The sequence below is a fragment of the Thermobia domestica genome, chromosome 13 (genome assembly GCF_964235325.1).
Source record: "Thermobia domestica chromosome 13, izTheDome1.hap1.1, whole genome shotgun sequence".
Lineage (NCBI taxonomy): Eukaryota > Metazoa > Arthropoda > Insecta > Zygentoma > Lepismatidae > Thermobia > Thermobia domestica.
Window position 1 is genome coordinate 11,384,327 of NC_137466.1, and position 21,858 is coordinate 11,406,184.

Below are 21,858 nucleotides of genomic sequence, written 5' to 3' on the forward strand. Positions count from 1 at the left end.
AGTTCACTGCCCTTGTACATTCGCCATGTTGGTAACATAAATGCTAGTTTCTTTCCCACAATGCAACTGTTCGGTTACCTTGCGCCAAGTAGTTCCCTCCGCTCGCCATATAGTCCCATGTTTATAACCGCTTATATATAACAAATAAACACATTTTTCGAGACTCTTATATATTATCAAGCACACAAACGATCAAATTATCCATATATTTCCTGTAAATTTTTGAAAATTTTGCTGGAAACGGACGCCCAACTTTGGAATTTAACCCATATTAATTGAAATAATATATGTACTTGAAATAATATATAGGAAGTAAAGTGGTGCCAAGATAACTGTTGTATCTTATAATCCGGATCGCTTAAAAGCAGATAGCTGTAATATAGTTCTTGTATCCTAGTAATTGAAATAAACATTAATATTTGGAACTGAGATTTGGAATCTATATTACTATTGTTATGTTTGTTAAATGATGTGAATCTGCTTCCACGCATGATATCCGGACCTGCTCGACTGGTGCTAATTGGAATAGAAGTTGGAAATACAAATTGTATAAAAGTTAAGGTTTTCGTAGGGTAACGAATGGTTGTTACTATAGAAAGAAAATGGGTAGTACTAGTGAGTGTTTTAGAAACATTTAACACCACATGGTCACAAATAACACTGGTATAATAATGCCGATCCATGGGAAAATCCCTTCTTGTGGGATTGTTTGACGATTTCTCAAAATTAGATAGATTGAATTTTCGTAAAAATTGGTGAGATTTATTGGATTTTTCATGTCTATTTCATCCACGCCAACAAAATTGTCTAAGGGCGAGTAGGCAAACGAGTCTTCAATAAATGTGAAATTAATGCTAATTGTTAAATTTTGTTAGTATACAAGAATTTTAGGAATGATCCCAAAAATGGAATGGTCCCAAGAATGTTTGCCAAGAAGTTTAGGAATGATCGAAAACATGCATAAAAAGATTGCCATCTTGACCAATAATTAGTTTTTGGATCAGGGACCACAAAATTTTTTAACGGCCCCTAAATCAAGTTTTCGTATCTTTTACGGAATAAGCACATCCAGGCCCGTATTTAGGTACGTGCTATTCTGTGCTCGAGCACAGGGCGTCAGAATTTAGGGGCCGGCAAAATTTTGGATATTTTAAAAATGAAATGAAATCTTTAAGTTTCAGGTCGTACGGTTATGCCGGCTAGGCTAAAGGAGATGGTAATGATGAGAAATGAATGAAATGGTGCAATGAAGAAAATGGGAGAAAACGGGAGAACCCAAGAAAACCCACGTACACAGTGTTTGTCCACCATAAAGCTTACTTAGCTCGAGCTGGGATCGAACGAAGAACCCCATGCACCAGAGGTGAACGCTCTACCACTGAGCCACCGCTGCCCTCAGGATATTTTTAAAGATTCACAATAAACTTATATATAAAACTACCAAACCGCAGAGTACTGCGCAAGCGCGAGAAAATATGTTAATGTGTTTAATTCGCTCTAATTGCAGTGGTTACAAATTAGCTAGCTTATCTGATTATTTTTTAAAACGTCATCTTCTCCCATCGTCACCCAAATGGGTGACGATAAACTTGAATATCATGAAAATTGATATTGCTAAACTCAGCGACCTCGAAAACTATGAATTCAACACTAATATCTGTCGTTTTCTATTACTTTTAAAATCTCGACCCCTCCCTGGGAAATGGAGTATGACCTTGAGGTTGAATTGGATTAAAACTGTCATTATTCATCTTAGCGACCCCAAAAACTATGAATTCAACTTTAGTGTTGGTTGTTTTCGGCGGGGAGACGGTAAATTTTGTGCAGGGGCAGCAAATTACTTAGAACACAGGGGCACACAATATATAAATACGTGCCTGAGCACATCATACGGGTAAAATGATAGTTTGAGTTTGGCTATAGAATATGTAGTTCTCCAGATATAGGGAATATAAGAAAATTTTTCATTGAAAAATATATTAGATCTTTTGATCAGGGGCCACAAAATTTTTAAGGGATCCCTAAATCGAGTTTTCGTATTTTCTACAAGCACATCATACTGAGTTAAGTGATAGTTTTGGTTTGGCTACACTATAGGTAGTTCTCCAAGTATAAGGCCAACAAGAAAAACATTGACTGAAATATATAGGATCTTTTGATCAGGGTGCGAATTGGCGGGGGGATGCCAGGGATTTCCCCCCCTGACAAAAATATTTCCCACCCTGGAGAAGGAAAATTTTATCCCTGGCAGGGATAACTTTTTCCCCCTCTGGAGTATTTTTAAGTGGACATAAAGATAAGTAGGTCTACTTTGCGTAGCTAACCTAAATATTACTTGAGTGAAAATTTATGAAAGATCTAACATCTCAACTGTTTTGTACTTGTTAGTGTATATATATATATATATATATATATATATATATATATATATATATATATATATATATATATATATATATATGGGGGGAGGACTGGGTGCGCATATGGGTGAAATTCATCCCCCCCTGGGAAAATTTTTCAATTCGCACACTGCTTTTGATCCAAAAATGTATGTGTTAAAGTGATTTATTCAGTGATTTGTGAATCTCAAAAATCAAGCTTCAAGGAACATTAATTGTTCTCTGGTACTAAATGTTTTAAAAATGAAAGAAATAACAGATGTTAAAACGAGAAACCTCAACTTCCAAAACGTTCCATATGAAATGACTGAAGAATGACTAGTTTTCTTACGTTCAGTTGAAGATCATGCCTCAAAAGTGTGATAAAAATACTAAACTCACAACGAAATGTACAGTACTTATTTCTATCAACATTTTCAGTTGTCTATTTCAATAAATGAAAATTCCTGGTCAGAAACTGTTTGGCAAACATAGACGGTGGTCATTTTTGGATCATTTACTGATATGTATTAAGGAAAATAATTGGTATACCACTAATTTCACTTTTAAAAAGTTTAGAAAATTTTGTTATTAGTTTAACGTGCAAAATTCAAAAGCAAAATGGGAATTTCTGCCTCTTGGATTTTTATAACTTTCAGGTTGGCATCATTGTACTGGAAACGTCTGGACTTCGGAAAGCAGCACGCATGTGCTACTCTATTTTTGTTTTCGAGGTCATTGTTTTCAAACGAATCATTGTTCTGTGAAAGAAAGAAAAATAACTACAACACATGTAGAATACTATGCTACGTATTTGCACACGATACATACAATTTTTGACCCATAAATAATAGATGTAATTTTTGAGACCTCTTTCTCGTGCTCAAAATGATTCACAATAATAACACGTACAGGGCCGGCCTTAGGTAGTGCGTGGTCCGATTAGGAACATTTTGCGGGGAACCAGGTTTACAACTAACTTGCACCTAGGTCTGTAGAACTGTGAGGCGCGCGCTCCCTGCTGGTCTACTGGTTAGCGCGTGAGCCTGTGGTACCTACACATAGTCTCGAGTCCCATTCCCGGTGAGAAAGCACACAAAATTTTGTATAACTTCATAATCACTCCCTTTCATTAATCATCCATCTCCTAAGAACAAATCCTGGGACGTTAAATAATATTATATATGTATCACTTTTATTTCATTTCAAAAGTTTAATAAAGATTTTACAGTCAGAATGGATGGTAATCAAAATGTGCTCTTAAATAGTGCGTGAAAGTTAATAGACTAATCACATATAAGGAACATTTCAATATAAAATTAGCCCAGTTCAGAAAATACAACACAAGAAGTGTTGTTCGCGAAGTGAGGCCAGAACGTCTAGCCCTCAGGCTACTTTGTCCACAGAGAAAATTGTTGAATAGTTTTGTTTTCGTAGATGAAGATGACGTTTTTCCATCTGCAAAATGTTCTGGTGAAAATGTCCTGTTCATTGCTTATAGCAGCTAATTTTTCAGAGAAATAACTCAAATGGAAATGTAGACAGTGAATGAATTTTAAAATACATATTTCACCCTTGTGCCTCACAATTTTTCAAGAAGGTTCTGTACCAGTATTTCAGAGTTTTCTTCTCTTACAAGTAAACCTATCGATGTCCAAATCTAGTTTCTTGACCAAACTTGGCAGAGAAGTATGGAAATCAAGAAAGGAGCGTAAGCTAAATTTAAAGTCCATAAAGAAGGCCCAGTTGCCAAAAATCTGATTGATCAGAATAAGTCATAACAATATATGTTTCAAGTCTGAAAATTTCATTTTATTTGTAAAACGGGTAAAGGGATGAAAAACAGAAAACACATTAACCGACACCAGGAGGAATAGACATCTATTTGAGTATGCTTATCATGGCCGCCATCTTGAAGTCGGCCATCTTGTACCTCTCTTGACTTTTTTAAATAGAAGGGAGTCATGTAATATATCAAATTGGGCTAGAATTTTACGAGAAATACAATGGTGAAGTCTGTTTCCACAAGCTTATATTTGTAAGACATAATGACATGCACATTGATACAGATTCTTTGGTTCAAAGATTTCTTAACATCTGTATCTGTTCGAAATGAATTCAAATCAGGAACAGCTAATGTACGCTAGTGAGAACGTTATAGATAGCTACTTATGAAACGTATAATCAGCTTGAAATCGTTATCGGTTGCAGACAAAATGAAATGGTGATGAGACGATCACAAACCTTGAGGAAGTGATGGAAGATGGATGACATATTTTTCCATTGGATTATTTGAGTTGGAAGACAAACTTTTATAAGCAGCCATCTACTCACTACTCACTCGTATATATTCAGTTTTCCTGACTTGATTTTTAAAAAAATCACGGGATTTTTCGCAGGAGAGGGCAAAGTTTGTTCTCTGGTTTTGTATTTTTAATACAGCTATAATAAGAGAAAGGATATGCAAAGAAGTCACACTGAGGCTGATTTATTTGATACCATCTCGCTATTCATGGTAGTATCACACGACATACAGTAATCAGTAAGAACGCCAGGAACTTTTTCGTAGTTGGGTGATAAAACCAAAGAGATGTGCACCCAGAATAACACAAACTCAAAGAAAACAATATTTCTACGCTCACGGGGTGTGTAAGGAAATTTGAGATGTTAAGGGTGTTGGAGTATGCAGAATACTCAATGGACATACCTATTTTTACAATAAAAATTGTAAACGTAGAAAGATAAAGAAACTACTACCGCATTAAATTCAGAAAATATTTGCTTATGCCCGGAAACTTAATACAAACTATTCATTTACTTGTTAGGGAGAGTCCATACTCTCCCTTGTGGAGTCCATGGATGTGCCTGTATTGCAATATGTTGTTGTGTGTATTGTCCGTTCACTGTAGCTTGGCGCTGTGTTTTGACACAAAACCTGGCTAGCGAATCTTAACAGTCCTTCCCCTTCTTTCCCCTTATCGCAGTGGTAACAGTGGCACTAACTCATCAACTTTAGCACTAGTACGGTTTGGTATTTGCAAGTTGCGTAAATTTCGAAACAGTTTACTTCTTCTCTAATCAGGGCCCGTAACTTGTGTGGGGCAGTGGAGGGGCAACTGCCCCTCAGGGAGATTCCCCGCCGTTCGAAGGGGCCTATTTTGAGGCAAAATTTTCTTAATCCATATATGATACGAACATGAAATTATAAATGAAGCATCAAACAGTTTCACTACATTACATAAAGCAGCGCACAGAAGGTAAATAAAACAAAAGTGAGTCGTGGGCCCACTTCAGTAAAAAACGTCTACTATTAGGGGCCCTAGAAATAACATTTATTCGTATGGTTTTGATATTTGTCAATATTGTCCCCTGAATTAATTTGTTATGTATGGAAGGGGCCCGGGGCGTAAGTAACGGGCCCGCAGACCTTGCCGTAAGGGAGGGCCCACAGGCTCCCGGGGGACATAAATAGTAAGGGAAAGATAGAAAGAGGAGCGCCCAAGAATGGGAAAAAAACTTTTTCTAGGAGGCCCAAATAGACGTATTAATGCTTGCCCCCCAGAAAAAATCTAAGTTACGGCGCTGTCTCTAATGTGAATTTATTGGTATAGTTCTGCTAATAGTTAACTATATCAGGTTGGTCTTTTCAAACCTTGGTCCGTGGAGAGAAACAATCTTACAGGAGGATGTATTCAAATTTTAAGAAGGTGGGGAAAAGAGAGCGAGGATGAGAAAGATGAGAAGAGAAAGAAAGAGAATGAAAGAAACACTTCTACTTTTACTTCATAATGAATTTAAACACATATAAACGAAAAAGGGATATCGGAACCCACCACCATAATATTTGTGGAAATGTTGGCAACATAATATTCTGGCGTAATATATTTCTCGCCAATTCTGGGGCCTCAGTGTTCGGTCCAATTCTGGCCTTACAGCAGTGGCGGATCCAGGGGACGATTGGGGAGATTGCCCCCCTTCCCCCGGAGAGGAAACTTTCTTATTTTATATAATTAAATAAAACCTATCCCGGAGTTTGGAACTCTTAAAAGTAGCTCTAAGTAGCAGTATTAAAACCCACCGCCCCCCAGAAGTCCGTCCTGGATCCGCCCCTGCCTTACAGAAACTATCGTCTAGGCATTCACCTCGTGGAACTGAGTAAAACCTTAATAAGGAATACCAGCCAGAGCTGGGTTCATGCCCACGCTCGATCTACCTATTTTAATGCCTTTTTTTTGTGTTGGACAGTGTCTGGTAAGGGCACCCAAACAGGGTAAATGCGTACTGCTTTAAAATGTTTACATATTAAAATTCGCTTTATTCTGTACTTTGAACACGTAATACAATGTGTATTATATTCTTCTTACAGCAGCATGCTTTATTTCCTAATACTTTAACTCTGTGGTTGTTAGTATTTATAATTATTGCATCATACTAATCCTTCTCAAAGCTCGTTCAATTAGTATGAAATTCTAGACTTGGCAGTTTGCAACATTGCAAACCTTCACCAACAGGCAATAATGGCAATAATGTGGCGAGAATATTTCCACCTATACTCGCATCGAAATTCCCAACCCCTGTTTACAATCAGTACAATATGTTTCTGTCGCCTTATCATGAAAACAATGCTGTCCAGCGAACCTAACGGTCTTAGCTCCCTCTGTTTACTGTTTACAATACAAACTATATGCTTCCAATATTGCCAGGCGTACAAGGTTTTCGCACACTTTCGAACAAGAACACTTGTACAAAATTGAGTATGCATTATATGTAAGATTGTGTTACATAATAACTAACTCGATTTGTTATAACGTTAATATCTCAGTCATATCAAAAGCAGCAATTTATGTAGTAATAATAATTGTTCTATGACTGTGCAGAAGTAGGTACATTCGGTTCGGCGATTCACGTGCCTGGCAACCATGAATTAACCATGTAGGGGTGAGAAGCAAGGTGTTGAGGCTCGCACTACAATTGTTGTTTGTAAACAATCTTCCATCCTAGAGTGAACAGACAATACTTGACAATCGAGAGTAGCAGTCATCTTAATGGTACCATAGCCACTTGGCCGGGGGCCCCGTGAGCAGAATGGCATCTATTAATTACGTGTATTAAGAGCAAAATTTAGTCATAGGTATCACAGCACACTTGTTTGCTCTGAGGTATACTATGCTGTTAAAATGGCTCTGGAGAATAAATTATACTGGAGAATAGAGTAGACGGCACTAGCGCGGGGCCCCCTTAGGCGCGGGGCCCGATTGGAAACAATCGGTCCAATCGGCTTAAGGCCGGCCCTGAACACGTAGCATCAATAATAGAGATGGAATATCCTAATAGGCAGTGGTGCTATTCAGCCGGTTCGCTAGAGCAGGTTGTAAAAATATTTCCAGTTCGCAGAACCGTTTGTTATATCCAGACATGACAGTAAATTTTACCCTGTTATAGTCAAGATCAGTAAACTTTAGTTTAAGTAGCTTTAGTTTTAGAAATCCTTACAGTTACAAGGTTAAAGGTTGATCTCTCAGTACAAAGTAGAAGCTTTATCTTTTAATCTGAAATGCTCAAATATCAAGAATGAAAACTAGGCTCACATGAATGTAGTGGTAACGGTTATTTCTATTTAAAACGCATATCATTCATTATCAACAATTGTTGATCCATTCCTGAATTAAGATCTTTTCAATACTCTTTGACAAGCATATATCTTGGATAAGTTCTTCCCAAGATATTCGCAGTGCTAACTAATTTCGTCATACCACCTTGTATTCAGATGCTGTGTAGGTCTCTACTTGTCACTTGTGGTATTCAGTAAAAAGATTGCTTTTCTCTTCCTTCTATCTTTTTTCCCTAAGAGAGTTATATCCATCTACCTACTTATCAATCTACTCTCTTTCTTTCTTTCTCTCTAATATATATATACAGGGTGCGGCAGAACCGACTAAGCAGTTTCTATCGATTACTGCGAGAGCTGTGGTAGGGGTAGCCAGTTGCCCGTGGTCTGCCTTTGTTCAGTCGTTGACCCCATTTCAGTAACTAATATGGTCTGGACCGGTGCACATCGTGGTTTTTCCGTTCGAGATTATTATGAAAACAACAGATCTGTGATCGCTACATAACGATCTTTGAGGGGTGATATCGAGTGGCCTGCGCGGTCACCTATATTTGATTATTTGTGACTACTTTTTTGGGGGATATCTGAAGGAAAAGGTTTTCAAAAGCCGCCCTTACACCCTACCAGAATTAAAACAGCGGATTATTGACGAAGTGAATGCCATACCCCGCAATATGTGTGCAAGAGCTGCTCGAAACTTCAAGGATCGTCTACAACAATGTATTGATGCTAACGGCTCCCATCTTGAGGACATTATTTTCAAAACTAAATGAATGTAAAATGGTATATTGTACTAATTTAGAAAATAAAAACATTTTTTCTCTATATATCCAGATTTACTTTCTATTGCTCCTTAAAACTGCTTAGTTGGTTCTGCCGCACCCTATATAGGGAGAGAGAACCGGTTGTTAAAAAGTTAGAATAACACCACTGCTAATAGGTGATATGCTTTTTGTTTCCATATTTATTGAATGAGACAACATTGCATGGCTCAGTGGTAGAGTGCTTACCTTTCGTATGTGGGTCCCTGGTTCTATCCCGGCCAAGTAAGTTTGTGGTGGACAACATCGTGTTCGTGGGTTTTCTCGGACTACTCCCGTTTCCTCCTACTTTCCAATTGTTCCATCACCATTTACTTGCTTTAATCATCGTCTTCCATAGCCTAACAAGTATAAACCTGTTACGTTAAACTGAAAGATTTCATTTCATTTTCACTTTTATCTGTGTAAAGATATCTCCATAATGCAATATACAAAAAATGCTAACAGATGCAAGATATCTGATGAGCATTTCAAGTCATTGCTGATAATTTCCACTAGAAGACTAGATATACAGCTGCAAACAATTGTCAGTGGTAAGTTACAGCCATTAATGTTTTTATTTCATTATGAGACGTAACTTATTGTAAGTTTTCAGGATAAATGTCATGTTTTTGATTATATTTAAAATGTTCAATTTCATTATTAGGCTATGACAATTATTTTGTTTTTTAATTAGTCATATAAGAATATCTTATTATTATTATTTTATGATTTACTTAGTGAATTTTACAATCGAAACAAAATAAACTGTGGAGGACCGGATTGGTGGTGCTCGCGGGACGTAGTTTGAAGACCCCTACTCAGGCGCATTTCATCATCCCAGTAAAATTATGTAACTCTCATACTGCTGTTGCCCCATTGTCATTGCAACTCAATTAGTTTAACATTATTTTATAGTCTTGAATTTTTATTTTCCGTAGGGTGGATTTCATTTGGTGCTGAAAATGCTGTGGATTTTACTTATTGTTTCGTCTGTAACGGCAGATCCGTTTGACAGGAATGAGTCTAGTTCAAGTAATTCAGTTGGTATGTATCTTATTCATTTTCTTAGCTAATAGACCCCTATTATACAACACAAAATGTAAAGGAACGAAAATAAGTTATTATTATTATTATTATTATTATTATTATTATTATTATTATTATTATTATTATTATTATTATTATTATTTGCAAACACAACATACTATGGCTCCAGCAAGATATTAATCTGTTTGAAACATAAAATGTATGCAGTAAAAGAGCACAATAAACCTTATGACAAAACATTAGAATTCAAGTGAATCATAAATTTAGTACATATAACAACAGCCACTAGATGTGACATAAGCATCACTGAGCTAGCTCTAAATAGCGAGATATATTAGTATTTTACACTGTTGAGTTCCACTGAAAAGTGTCATGCTCTATGTTAGTAGCATATCTTGTTATCCCAAGTAGCACAGGTCGCTGGCCCACCGGTGGGGAACGGTGAAATAGTTTGAAAATTATTGGGCCAACATCTGTGCTACTTGAGATGCGCCCAACATACTTGTTTGCATCACCAGAATATTCTGTTTTCCAAAGTCATTTTAGATTTCGATATAATGAAGATGCTACTCTGTGAAAAATTATAATGTTGAAATGATTGCAGTTACAGTTTATAATACTGGTTGCCCAAGCTTTCGGTCTACTGTAGGCACGCACCTAGAAATTTTTGTTAGAAGGAGTCCAATGCTATAAAATCCTACGTCTATGTGGTATTGAACCAATGTTATTCTGCACGCGAAAAGTTGATAAGCAATTACTGATTACTGCTAAATATATTCTCAGAAAAAAAAGATAAAACTATCAAACAGGACAACAAACCGAAAATATACTTAACCTAAGGTTACAAGGCAGAGATACTCAAACTTATGACAATATTTACAATTGGAGTCAGCAAGTATGTATTTGATCTATTCCAAGTAGTGCTCTCAAACGGATCGTGTCGGGTTGTCGGGTAGGGTCAGCTCGGGTCGGGTTGTCTGGTCGGGTTATTCGGGTGGGGTCAATCGGGTCAGCTCGGGTCGGGTTATTTGGGTCGGGTGGTCAGGTCGGGTCAATCGGGTCAGCTCGGGTCGGGTCAGTCGGGTCAGTTCACTTTGGTCAACTGAGTTTAGATTGAGTTTAAACTCGGCTGGAGTCGAAAGCTGCTGTTTTTCACTAGCTGCCTAATTAAAAATAGCAATTTTCAATTGATTTTATAGAAACCATAAATCTATTTTGAACACTTGCAGCTAGTGTTTTTATGGTAAATGCTTATTTTTGTACTTGTGTGTACTTTAATTTTTAAATGTGGAAGATTGATTTTACCAATCGACTGTAAAATCAATCTCCAATATATATATATATATATGTGTGTGTGTGTGTGTGTGTGTGTGTTCAAGGTGAATGTTTCCATCTTTGTTGTTCATGTTTTTATTCTTTGGAAAACAGTGAAAATATAAGAATTTAGTACCTCAAACAACTAGGATTCATTAATGCAATTGATTTCTAATATAATTAAATAGTTATTTAATCATGGCGTTTAAAATATGTGTAGCTGGTTGACTTAAGTGGAAGCAAACACACTTTTACAGGTAAAGAAAATAACATAGGTTCATGCCTCTACTTGAAGAGGATCTTTCTATTCGTGTGGGCAGCAGCAAACATATCCACAACTTGTCAAAGATCTAACGATTTAGCAATTTTCTTCTCAATATAAAGTAACACTAAGTTTTTCAACCTATCATGAGTCATTGAATAGCGTACACAAGTCTTTAATCTTTTCAAAGAAGAGAATAACCTTTCACATGTAGCACTAGAAACTGATATAATTACAGAGATGATACCTAGCTTGTAGGTTTCTAGGAATGCGTTTTTGTAGACACAAAGAAGATCAACGAAATTCGTTAAGGAATCAGCTTTGGTTTTCTTCTCGTCTTCATACAACTTAATTGTTAGAGCAACCCACATTATGCTTTATTTCTTGTTTAATTATGCTTTATTTTCAAATTATGCTTTATTGTTAATTTCAATGATTATTTTACATTAATCGTGTATAATGTATAATATTTATTATACATTAAATATTCTAAATATCTTGATCTATTTATTGATATTTTTTTGCAACTAGTTTCTCTCATATTTAATGAACTTTCTACTTAATTTTCTTCTATCATTTGTGTGCGCCTTACAGGTACATATATACAGAAAGGGAAAGTAAAAGATGCCACCAAAAAGTACAGAAAGTGCTTAAGTTCAAAAAGTAAACATAACAATATAGTATGGAGTTCTTGCATACTATTTATTGTTGGCGGAAAAATTTCTTCTTTTACTTTTTTCTTTTCTCCACATCAAAGGATTACACCGAAAAGTTTACAGAAATGAAAATAAGCTTTTCATTGTTGCATTGTCATATTCTCAATGATTTTGCATTGTAAATATTGGTTTTAAAAAATATTAACACAGTATGTTAAACTTTCAGTTAAAGAGAATTTTCCAAGAATTGTGCTATATATTTTAAATTATGCTTTATGCTTTATTTTCTAAAATTATGCTTTTAAAACTAGTTTCTTCTGGACTCTTAGACAATCACAATCATGTTCAAGGTACCAACCATATGTGTAAATTGCTGTTATGCTTTATATGCTTTTTATGCTTTTGGGTTGCTCTATTAATTGCGTTTGGGAGGATTTTGAGTTCTCACTTTAATGTTTGCAGATCACTCCATAATGCTGGGTTATAGGCTCGACAATGTTGTAATTTAAAAAGTTTTTACTTTTTGGATGTAGAGTGGTGATTGATCTGATGATTTTGCAACATGATACAAAGTGGTTTTCCATATCAGTGATTGTCTATCAATAGTAGGGAGAAAAATGTCTCTTGATAGATATACCGGTATTATCTTTAGAAAATTCGTTTTCTGCATCCAATGAAGGAAAAGATTCATCCAAAATGAATTTGTGACATTTCAATGGCGGATGTCTAGTTCGTTTCCACGAGGAACCCCTATATTCTATTTGTTTCCGGCTCTGGAATTCGAGACCATTTTCTTTGCACATCTCCAAACATTCTTGATAAATTTGTTCGAATATTGTTCGTTGAGAGTCATATTTACCAGACCTCATCTTGTACAGCGTTTGAACTAGTGTATCTACATGGATCATACCTTCTGACATGTCTGCATCTACTTGAGATAAGGCGAAACTCAAAGTTATAGCATGGCACCAGTAATCTTAATTTTAGCAGCCCGAAGACATTCCCTCGTGTACAGATCACACTAATTTCCGGATGGAATAATGGAGGTAAATAAATATCAGAAGTTCCAGATTTGTTTTAATACCGCATGATAATATAATGTGTTGAAAACAGATTTTATGAAAAAAAAGGAATAAATGAATATGGTAGTTTGTAAAAAAAAAAAAAAAAAAAGAGATAGTGCTTAAGTGAATTATAAGGAAAAGCCTTGAAAAGTAATCAAGAGGAACCATTAATATGTTTTTCGTTTGTTATAATAACTTGTCCTAAGGACAACGATGATAGAAACTAATGAGACTTTATAATTGAAAAAAAAATAATCATAAAGCACTTAATTTGAAATTAAAGATTGATAACATTTTGTAATATAATGGGGATTCAGGCTGGCACAGGGGGAGAGTGAAAACGGAGGCAACAGAGATGTTCTTTTTTTTAAAGCCATGTGTAAAGAGATTAACCTCCTTGGACTTCGGGTGAGAGGTTACCATATACTCATGTGAGTTTCCATTGCTACCAATTGTAAAAGTTAGCTAAGAAAGACAGTCTGAGCATAGTTTTAGTTTCCTAGCGTAATTAGTTTTTGTGACAAGTAACTCGTATATGCAAATAGCATCGTTAATATCATCTTGTATGTTACAATTGTCTTTGTGTAAATAAAATTGTAATTAAGCATTTCGAGGTAAAACAGGTTCTTTTACTTAACTTCTACAAAGAAAAGATTAGAACTTACCTCTTATGCACAGATACGACAGCGTGGGATACTGTCGGTCAGTAAATAATATAATCTGAAGTCATCTACCATACGTAACTAAATATAATTGATTAATCATTTTTATTAATCAATAAATAGTTGTTTGGTAGATAAACTCATAATAATAATAATAATAATAATAATAATAATAATAATAATAATAATAATAATAATAATAATACCAAATCATTTAATGGATGCTATGCATTTGTTCCTTGTCGCCATAATCAATGGAAATCAATTACTTAGTGTACGAAGATTTTTTTCGTCCAACACATGTTTAATGTTTTATTGCAGTGCATGTTATTTGTAAGTATGCATATCATATTTTAGTATGACTTTCAACATTGAAGCGAATGAGAATGCCGACTGATTTTCTATTTTTCTGGTTGTTTGTCAAAAACAAAGGAGATAACTAGATAATGGACAGAGGTTAAAATGAATGTCCAGGTGGCGAGGTCAATGCAAGCATCCCACAGATTTCCGTGAATTAGATCTTCCCGTACTACAAACTAAAACGAGTGGAGCTATTTTATTTGGAACGCAACGGTATTCTGCAGCTCGTAACTTTGTTGTCGAGAGGTGTTTTGGAAGTAGTTTCACTTGTAGCCACTGGCAACTCACCGTTTGTCGACCTATAATAGCATCATCTGTGTGTGTGGAAGGGGACACTAGAGGACCAAGAATTTGAGCAAGGGGGCCTGGCGCCCCTTGGCTCCGCCACTGATGGTGTCCATGGTTCGATCCCAGCTTGTGCTAAGTGGGTTTTGTGGTGGAAAAACGCCGTGTAGTGGGTTTTCTCGGGATTCTCCTGTTTCCTCCTACTTTCTTCATTCCATTATTTTATTCATTTCTCATGGTCACCATATCCCTTAGCCTCGGTACAGAATCGAGGGACCTTAAACTGAATATTTCATTTTATTTCACCAAGCCCAAGGACACCGATACAAGAACAAGATAAAGATTCGATATGCAAGACGAAGTGCATAGTAATCTTGCTCTTGGCCTTGTTTTGGTGATCACCGAGTAGCGATGAGCGTATTTTCTTGCTTTGCGTATAGTATGAAAGACCATAATCAAAATCACACTTGGTCTTCATTTGTACCGATGAGATGAACATTCTTGGCTCTTGTATAGCATGAAAGATAACCAAGACTACGAAATGCAGGACCAAGACTTGACTGCAAGACAAAGGATAAGACGCAGTATTGATGACCAAGACCCAGGGAGCGAATTGTTTGAATTTCATTTGTTGGGCTGAAAGTGATGAAATAAAATTAGTACTTTATAATTAATTATCATACTGTATTTTAAAATTTTAAATTACAAAATTCATATTATGTATCTTCTTACGTGCAACTATATATACTGTAAAATACGTTTTAATTACCGACAAAGAAAAATCAAAGTGGTACGGGTCCCGGAATCATAAGAACCTATTTTGGAATGAAAGTTGAAGGGTTGGAAAAAAATCACAGTTGTTCTCCTGTTTCCTCAACCCTTATCATTGTAGTTAAACGATTTCCTTTTGTCTCCGCCAAGGTACTCTTGCTACTGCCTTCCGAGAAGACCCCCTGCCGTTCGAGCAGGTGAGAACACTGACCTTGAAGAAAAATTTCGTCACATAGAACTAAAGCAAGAAAAAAATTTTCCCACGTCGGACATTGGTATCAGTTATAAAAAGAAATAACTAAACCTCAAAAGTGCCAAATCTTCATTAAGATGCATATACAAATCCCCCGCTTGATCTAGCTAGTGGTTAACGTGTAAGACTTCGGTACACGGGGTCCGGGTTTAATTCCCAATGTGAGTACATTTTGGCGTTCACCCAGTATCGTGACCATAGTGCTCTCAAACGGGTCGGGTCAGTCGTATCAGCTCGGGTCGGGTTGTCGGGTCGGGTCAATCGGGTCAGTTCGGGTCGGGTTATCGGGTCAGGTAAATCAGATCGGATCACGGTTCGGGTCAGTCGGGTCGGGTCGGGTCAGTGAATTCGGGTCACAGGTCGGGTCGGGTTGGTCTTCAACCCGACCCGACCCGACCCGTTGAGAGCACTCTGATAACACCACATGGAGGTTTCTCTTCGTAGTTATTTTTGGGGGTTGCATACTTTCTAAATTGTATTAAATTCTTTACAGTGATGTGGTATAAGTTTCATTCCATTCACACGTGTCTTCCTTCGTGTTGAAATTTTTGAAACCACAGTGAATTAATGAATTAGTGGAGAAGGATTTGATTAAAAAAAGCCATCTTTCAGTAAGAGGAAGACAGGTTAGTAAGATAAGATAAGATAAGATAAGATAAGCTTTATTGTCATTAAACAACATTTGTTGCAATAGACATTGTCAAATATAACATATATATATATATATATATATATATATATATATATATATATATATATATATATATTTACAAGTTTTATCACACTACCAGGCAAGTTTTATCTATGTATCATTGTTCTTGCTTTCAACTCTTGATAACAGATTTTTTCAAATTCAGAGATACTATATACAGAATTGCTTATAAGGAAGGATTTACAAAAGTTTTTGAAGTTGTCGTGAGGCATTGTGCGTACATTTTGTGGTAATACATTAAATAATTTCATACCTGTATACTTATAACTCTTTTGAGTAGTGGTTAACCTAACTTGTGACATATTAAGGTCGCTTTTATGCCTAGTATTGTAGGAATGAACATCGCTTCGGTGTTTAAAATTATCTAAATTTTCTTTTATATACATGAGACATCGATAAATAAATAAAGAAGGCACTGTCATAATTTGAATTTCCTTAAACACTTCCTTGCATGATGCTGTTTTAGGCAATCCCTTAATTATTCTTACTGCTTTCTTTTGCCATTTGAAGACATTCTGTGCACCAGAAGAATTGCCCCAGAATATTATTCCATACTCCAAATGTGAATGAAAAAAGGCATTGTACGTTATAAGAGATTTCTCACTAATTACAGTTTTTAATTTACGCAATAAAAACGATACTCTGGATAACTTTCTACATAAATTTTCTGTATGTTCATTCAAATTTAACTTTGAATCGACGTACATTCCTAACAGTTTTACAGGTTTACGTGTATCTGAATGACTCGTAGAATTACTAAGATTAATGTACAAAGTTTCTGTTTTATTCTGATTTACTGTAAGTCCGTTACAGTTAAACCATATAGAAGACAACTCTAACATTTCGTTATTCCTACTTTGAATATCAATTATATTTTTGTCTGAATTTACAACAGTAATATCGTCAGCATATAAAACACAACTATTGGGCAAAAAACTTGGAAAATCGTTTATATATACAAGAAAAAGAAAGGGCCCCAATACACTACCTTGTGGAACACCATTTGTTACACACATGAAACTTGACTTTTCATTTCCAATGCGAACAGCTTGTTTTCTATTGCTAAGATACGATGCAATTAAAGATAATTGCAAGCCAGTAATACCATAATAGTGTAACTTCGCAATTAATATATTATGTGACACGGTATCGAATGCCTTACTCAAATCTAATAATGTAACTCCAACATGAAGATTGTTCTCCAAATTATCTAACACTTCTGATACTATATTTTCCACGGCTTTAGTCGTGGAACACCCAGGTCTAAATCCAAATTGCATATTATGAAATAATTTATTTTCCTCAAAATATCTTGACAATTGATTCTTAAAACATTGCTCAAAAACCTTAGACATTATTGGTACCAAAGATATTGGGCGATAGTTATTAAGCTCCGTTTTATCATTTTTCTTGTAAATCGGAACTGTAACAGTGAATTTAAGGCACTCCGGAAATTCACCTTCGAGAAGTACGCAATTGAATAAATAGGTCAAAGGTTCAACTATTATGTCTATTATCTTCTTTAGCATGTTGTTAGAAAACCCATATATATCCTCACTATTCGAACCTTTTAATTTGTTGACCACTGACAGTACAGTTCTAATATTTATAGGGGTCCACAGAAAATGAGTACTATGTTGATTAATATTTGTCTGTGTCAATAAGCAAGCGAAATCTACTTGTGAACTAATGCCATTTTTGTGCCTACCAGTTAGTTTGTTAGCACTATTTACAAAATATTCATTGAATTTATTTGGGGATATCTTTATCGAGTCTTCAACAACCTGTTTCCCTAGCTCCCTGTTAATAATAGACCAGGCCGCAGAGCACTTATTTTTTGAATTATTTATGAAATTCTCATTCGCAGCAATTTTCGCCATTTTAATTTCTTTTCTGTACAATTTTCTTGATATTTTATATTTCTCTTTGTCACTGGCTGACCTTGTCGCATTAGCGATGTTATAAAGAGCCATTACTTTATTCCGGAGCAATTGAAGGCGAGGTGTAAACCATTTCGGATTTCCTCTGGTCAATTTGTTAACGCGCTTGTAGGAAGTAGTTTTTTCTTTTACAGGACAACATTCCTCTAGATATTTAGTCAAAGTCCACATGAAATTATGAAAGACTTCAGAAGTATTTTTACCGTTTAAAACTATGTTTTCCCAGTTAGTTTCCCTTAGATTACTTCGTAATGTTTGTATGTTAGCTTCCGCCATTATTCTAAACTTTTTATTTCTAACATAGTTAGAATCCATGCATACTGTCACAGGAATCAGAAGCCACAAACCTTCATGATCAGATAGCAAAGGCTGTATGACACCACACGTCATTCTGGTCTTATCTTCGTTAGTAAGTACATTATCTAGGCATGCAGATTTTCTAGTTGGTTGATCATTAACGTAATAATAGTTGTGAGATCTGAGGATATCACAGAATAGACTTCGTACCTGTGAATTAGTTAGACCGTCAATGTTCACGTCACCAATAAAGAATACTTTGTAATTTTTATATTTATTAAGGTAAATATTTAACTCTTCCCAATTAGCAATGAAAATATTGATATCTGAGTTTGGGGTTCGGTATATGGAAACAATTATTACTTTTATGCTTTTTAGCAATAACCCAACTACTTCAAAACTCTGTTCAATACAAAAACATTCTAAATTCAAAACAGTGTATTCAATATTAAACGTATTTTTGAGATATATACCTACACCACCATGGAGTATTGAATCTCTACAGAATATAGCGGCTAACCTATATCCTGTTGGAACATACAAATGTATTTCTTCATTTGAAAGCCAGTGTTCATTAATGCATAAGATATCACAGGGAAATGTATCTAAGAAAATTTCAAGTTCAGCCAACTTGTTTCTTATCGATTGTAAATTTAAGTGGAGTATTAGTACATTCTGCAGAGCTGTGTTAGTACCATAGTTCTTAGAAAAGCTATTATTATTATTTCTTGCCTCTATTATGCCACTTATATTACTAAAATGAAGAAACGTCGTCAGACTTGAAGTTTTCACCCGGCCCCATGCAATTTTATTCATGGAGTCGGGTGAATTTGGTTTTCCTGTGCTACCCATGGCATCGCTATTGCTTCCTTACTTTCAAATTTACTGGCTACTTTCTTATCAACTATTTCGCAGATCTTGGTACTTAATTCATCCTTACCCTTTTGATTGAGATGCATACCGTGCTGAGTGTACATTTCTCTACCTAACTTACTGATATTCGCCATTACAACATTCTTAAAGTGATTGCACATTGTTTTTAATTTTAAGTTAGTACTTTGTACAGCTTTATTAACACATGAGTCTTCAGTAAGGGCGACGATATAGGTTTCATTACAGAATGTGAATCAAAAAATAACATGACAGAAAACTTGAAGAAAACGGTAAAAATATGGGATGAAAATAATCACTAAAAAGACGAAAGCAATCATGATGGGAACATAAGTAACTGTGGCAATTATGCAAGTTGAAAGGTAGAGAAAATTAACTGAGTCGAATTGTAAACCAATGAAGAAGTGTTAAGCAGAAGAAGGCGATATTTTAAGCAATCAAAAGGAGGAAAACATTGGTTATGATACTTATGACGCAATGATATAAAATACGTGAACGATGTTAAATGAAACAGAAAATGAAAAAAATGAAATCTTTAAGTTTTATGTCCCACGGTTATGCCGGTTAGGCTAAAGAAGACGGTGATGATGAGAGATGAGTAAAATGGTGGAATGAAGAAAGTGGAAGGAAACGGAAGAGCCCGGAGAAAACCCAGAGCTGGGATCGAATCAGGGACCACAAGGACCGGAGGTGAACGCTCTACCACTGAGCCACCGCGCCCCCCAAACAGAAAATGGAGGGTAAATTTAAGTTGCAGTAGTTAGATGGTATTACATAATAACTCCTACGGCAAGACAGAAAATCTTACTGAAGACTGTAGTACGTGGAAGCTTTTTGCAATTTGTAGAAGGCAACCCTTGCCAGTAATAGCAGAACACTTCTGATAATATGGAGAACTATTTATCCCTTATTATTAATATCTTTATATGTCATATAGTTGTTAAAATCATATATTTGTTAAAAATTGTTGGCAACTGCCATCTTTCCTTACTGAAGTAAGTATGGAAAGTAATAAACTTTCATGTTATTGTAGGTGATGCCTTACGTATTACTTATGTAAGAATGCGTTACACGTTTTAAAAAAGGCAATCAGGGACATCAAATAAACCTGTATTGATTTGCCCTTTCTCTCTCTCGCTCATTTCTGTTTACTTTCAAGCAACTATCAGACAGGAGAATGTATTTTGGTTGTTAAAATATTCTAACTCGAAACGTTAACGGATTTTACATTACATGGCCCTTACATGTAAAAGAATAAATAAATAAATAAATGTATATACGTCTGCTCGTCCTCTTGCCCTGATGTGTATACACTCGCTTAAATGCCATACCGTTCAACGTATCCACACCAAATTTTAAACTTAAGCCTCCTTATGCAGAGTCGTTTTGACGTATGATTAGAGTCATACTAAAGGCCTGATTACTACATGAATCCTATGTTAGTCGAACTCTTTAGTATGGCTCTAATTACGCATCAAAATGACTCTGCATACGGCTCAAGGTATCTACCTAGGTATAAGATTCCTTGGCTTTCTTCCTTTTTTTAAAATTTTCTTCGTACCCGAAAATAAGAGTACTTTTACTTATTGATAGAATGTACAAGCCTCTGTCCTGTCAGAAGGCTCTTCCGGAAGGACTTCTGTACACTAACCGCCGTCCTGCCTGCAGGACGCACCTTCTCTATAGAAAGAATATGAGTTTGTCCTTCCGGAAGGACGAAAGCCATCCAGCAGTACGCATTTTAAAATATACAATAAATATGAGTAGGTTTAGTGTTTCCCAGTTATCACCGAAGTTCTCTCTACTCCACACACTGATGTTTGGTGGATCAAAATTAAGCAGTGTAAACGTACACACAATCACTTTTAGAAAACATCTCGCCATTATTAAACTAACAGTCGTACCAACATGATTTTTTTCGCTAAAATTAGAGTTGATGCTCTTTCCACTAGAAGAACTTTCTGTCCTGCTGAAGTACACAAAGTACTTTAATTTATAGATAAACACGATAGGTCTTTAAGGACGTTGTACGTTCTATGATTAAGAGTGAAATTAAAAGGAAAATGAAATTTTCTCGAAAACTGCTTTAACGATTTTGTTTATGTTTCATACATCATTATTTCATGAACAATCCTTTACTGTGGTAATAGGTTTTGTGGAAAAAATCCAGAACGGGTACTTTATCCTTGGGAGTCATAGTCTGACAATATGGCGTAACTCATTTGTTCTGAAAAAATCCACACGGAAAACCGAATCAGATGATTCTGTTAACATTTCTTCATGTTAAAAATAAATGTTACATACATCAGTTTTCATCAAAATATCCACAATTGGTGGTGTGCTCTTGGGAGTGGGTTTTATTTTCAATCTCCTTAATACGACTCAATACGACTCAATACGATTTTGTTAATATTTCATAGATATTTTGTTGATAATCCTAGTTTTGACAGAAGTCATTTCTCATGAGAAAATCCACAAGGGGTGTTTACATTCGGTTTTGTTCCCTTCGGATGAAGTTTTTACAAAATGCCTTATAATTTTGTACGTTTTCACAA

General features: G+C 35.6%; 1 protein-coding gene across 1 annotated transcript in view; it reads left to right on the forward strand.

Annotated features, from left to right (window-relative positions):
• The window catches only part of LOC145669118 (uncharacterized), a 104,964-nt gene that overhangs the window by 19,788 nt on the left and 63,318 nt on the right, over positions 1-21,858 (forward strand). Inside the window, exon 2 of the mRNA XM_081737459.1 lies at positions 9,728-9,833. Coding sequence (XP_081593585.1) covers positions 9,752-9,833 — 82 coding nt within the window. The 5' untranslated portion in view covers positions 9,728-9,751. The remainder of the gene's footprint in view (positions 1-9,727; positions 9,834-21,858) is intronic.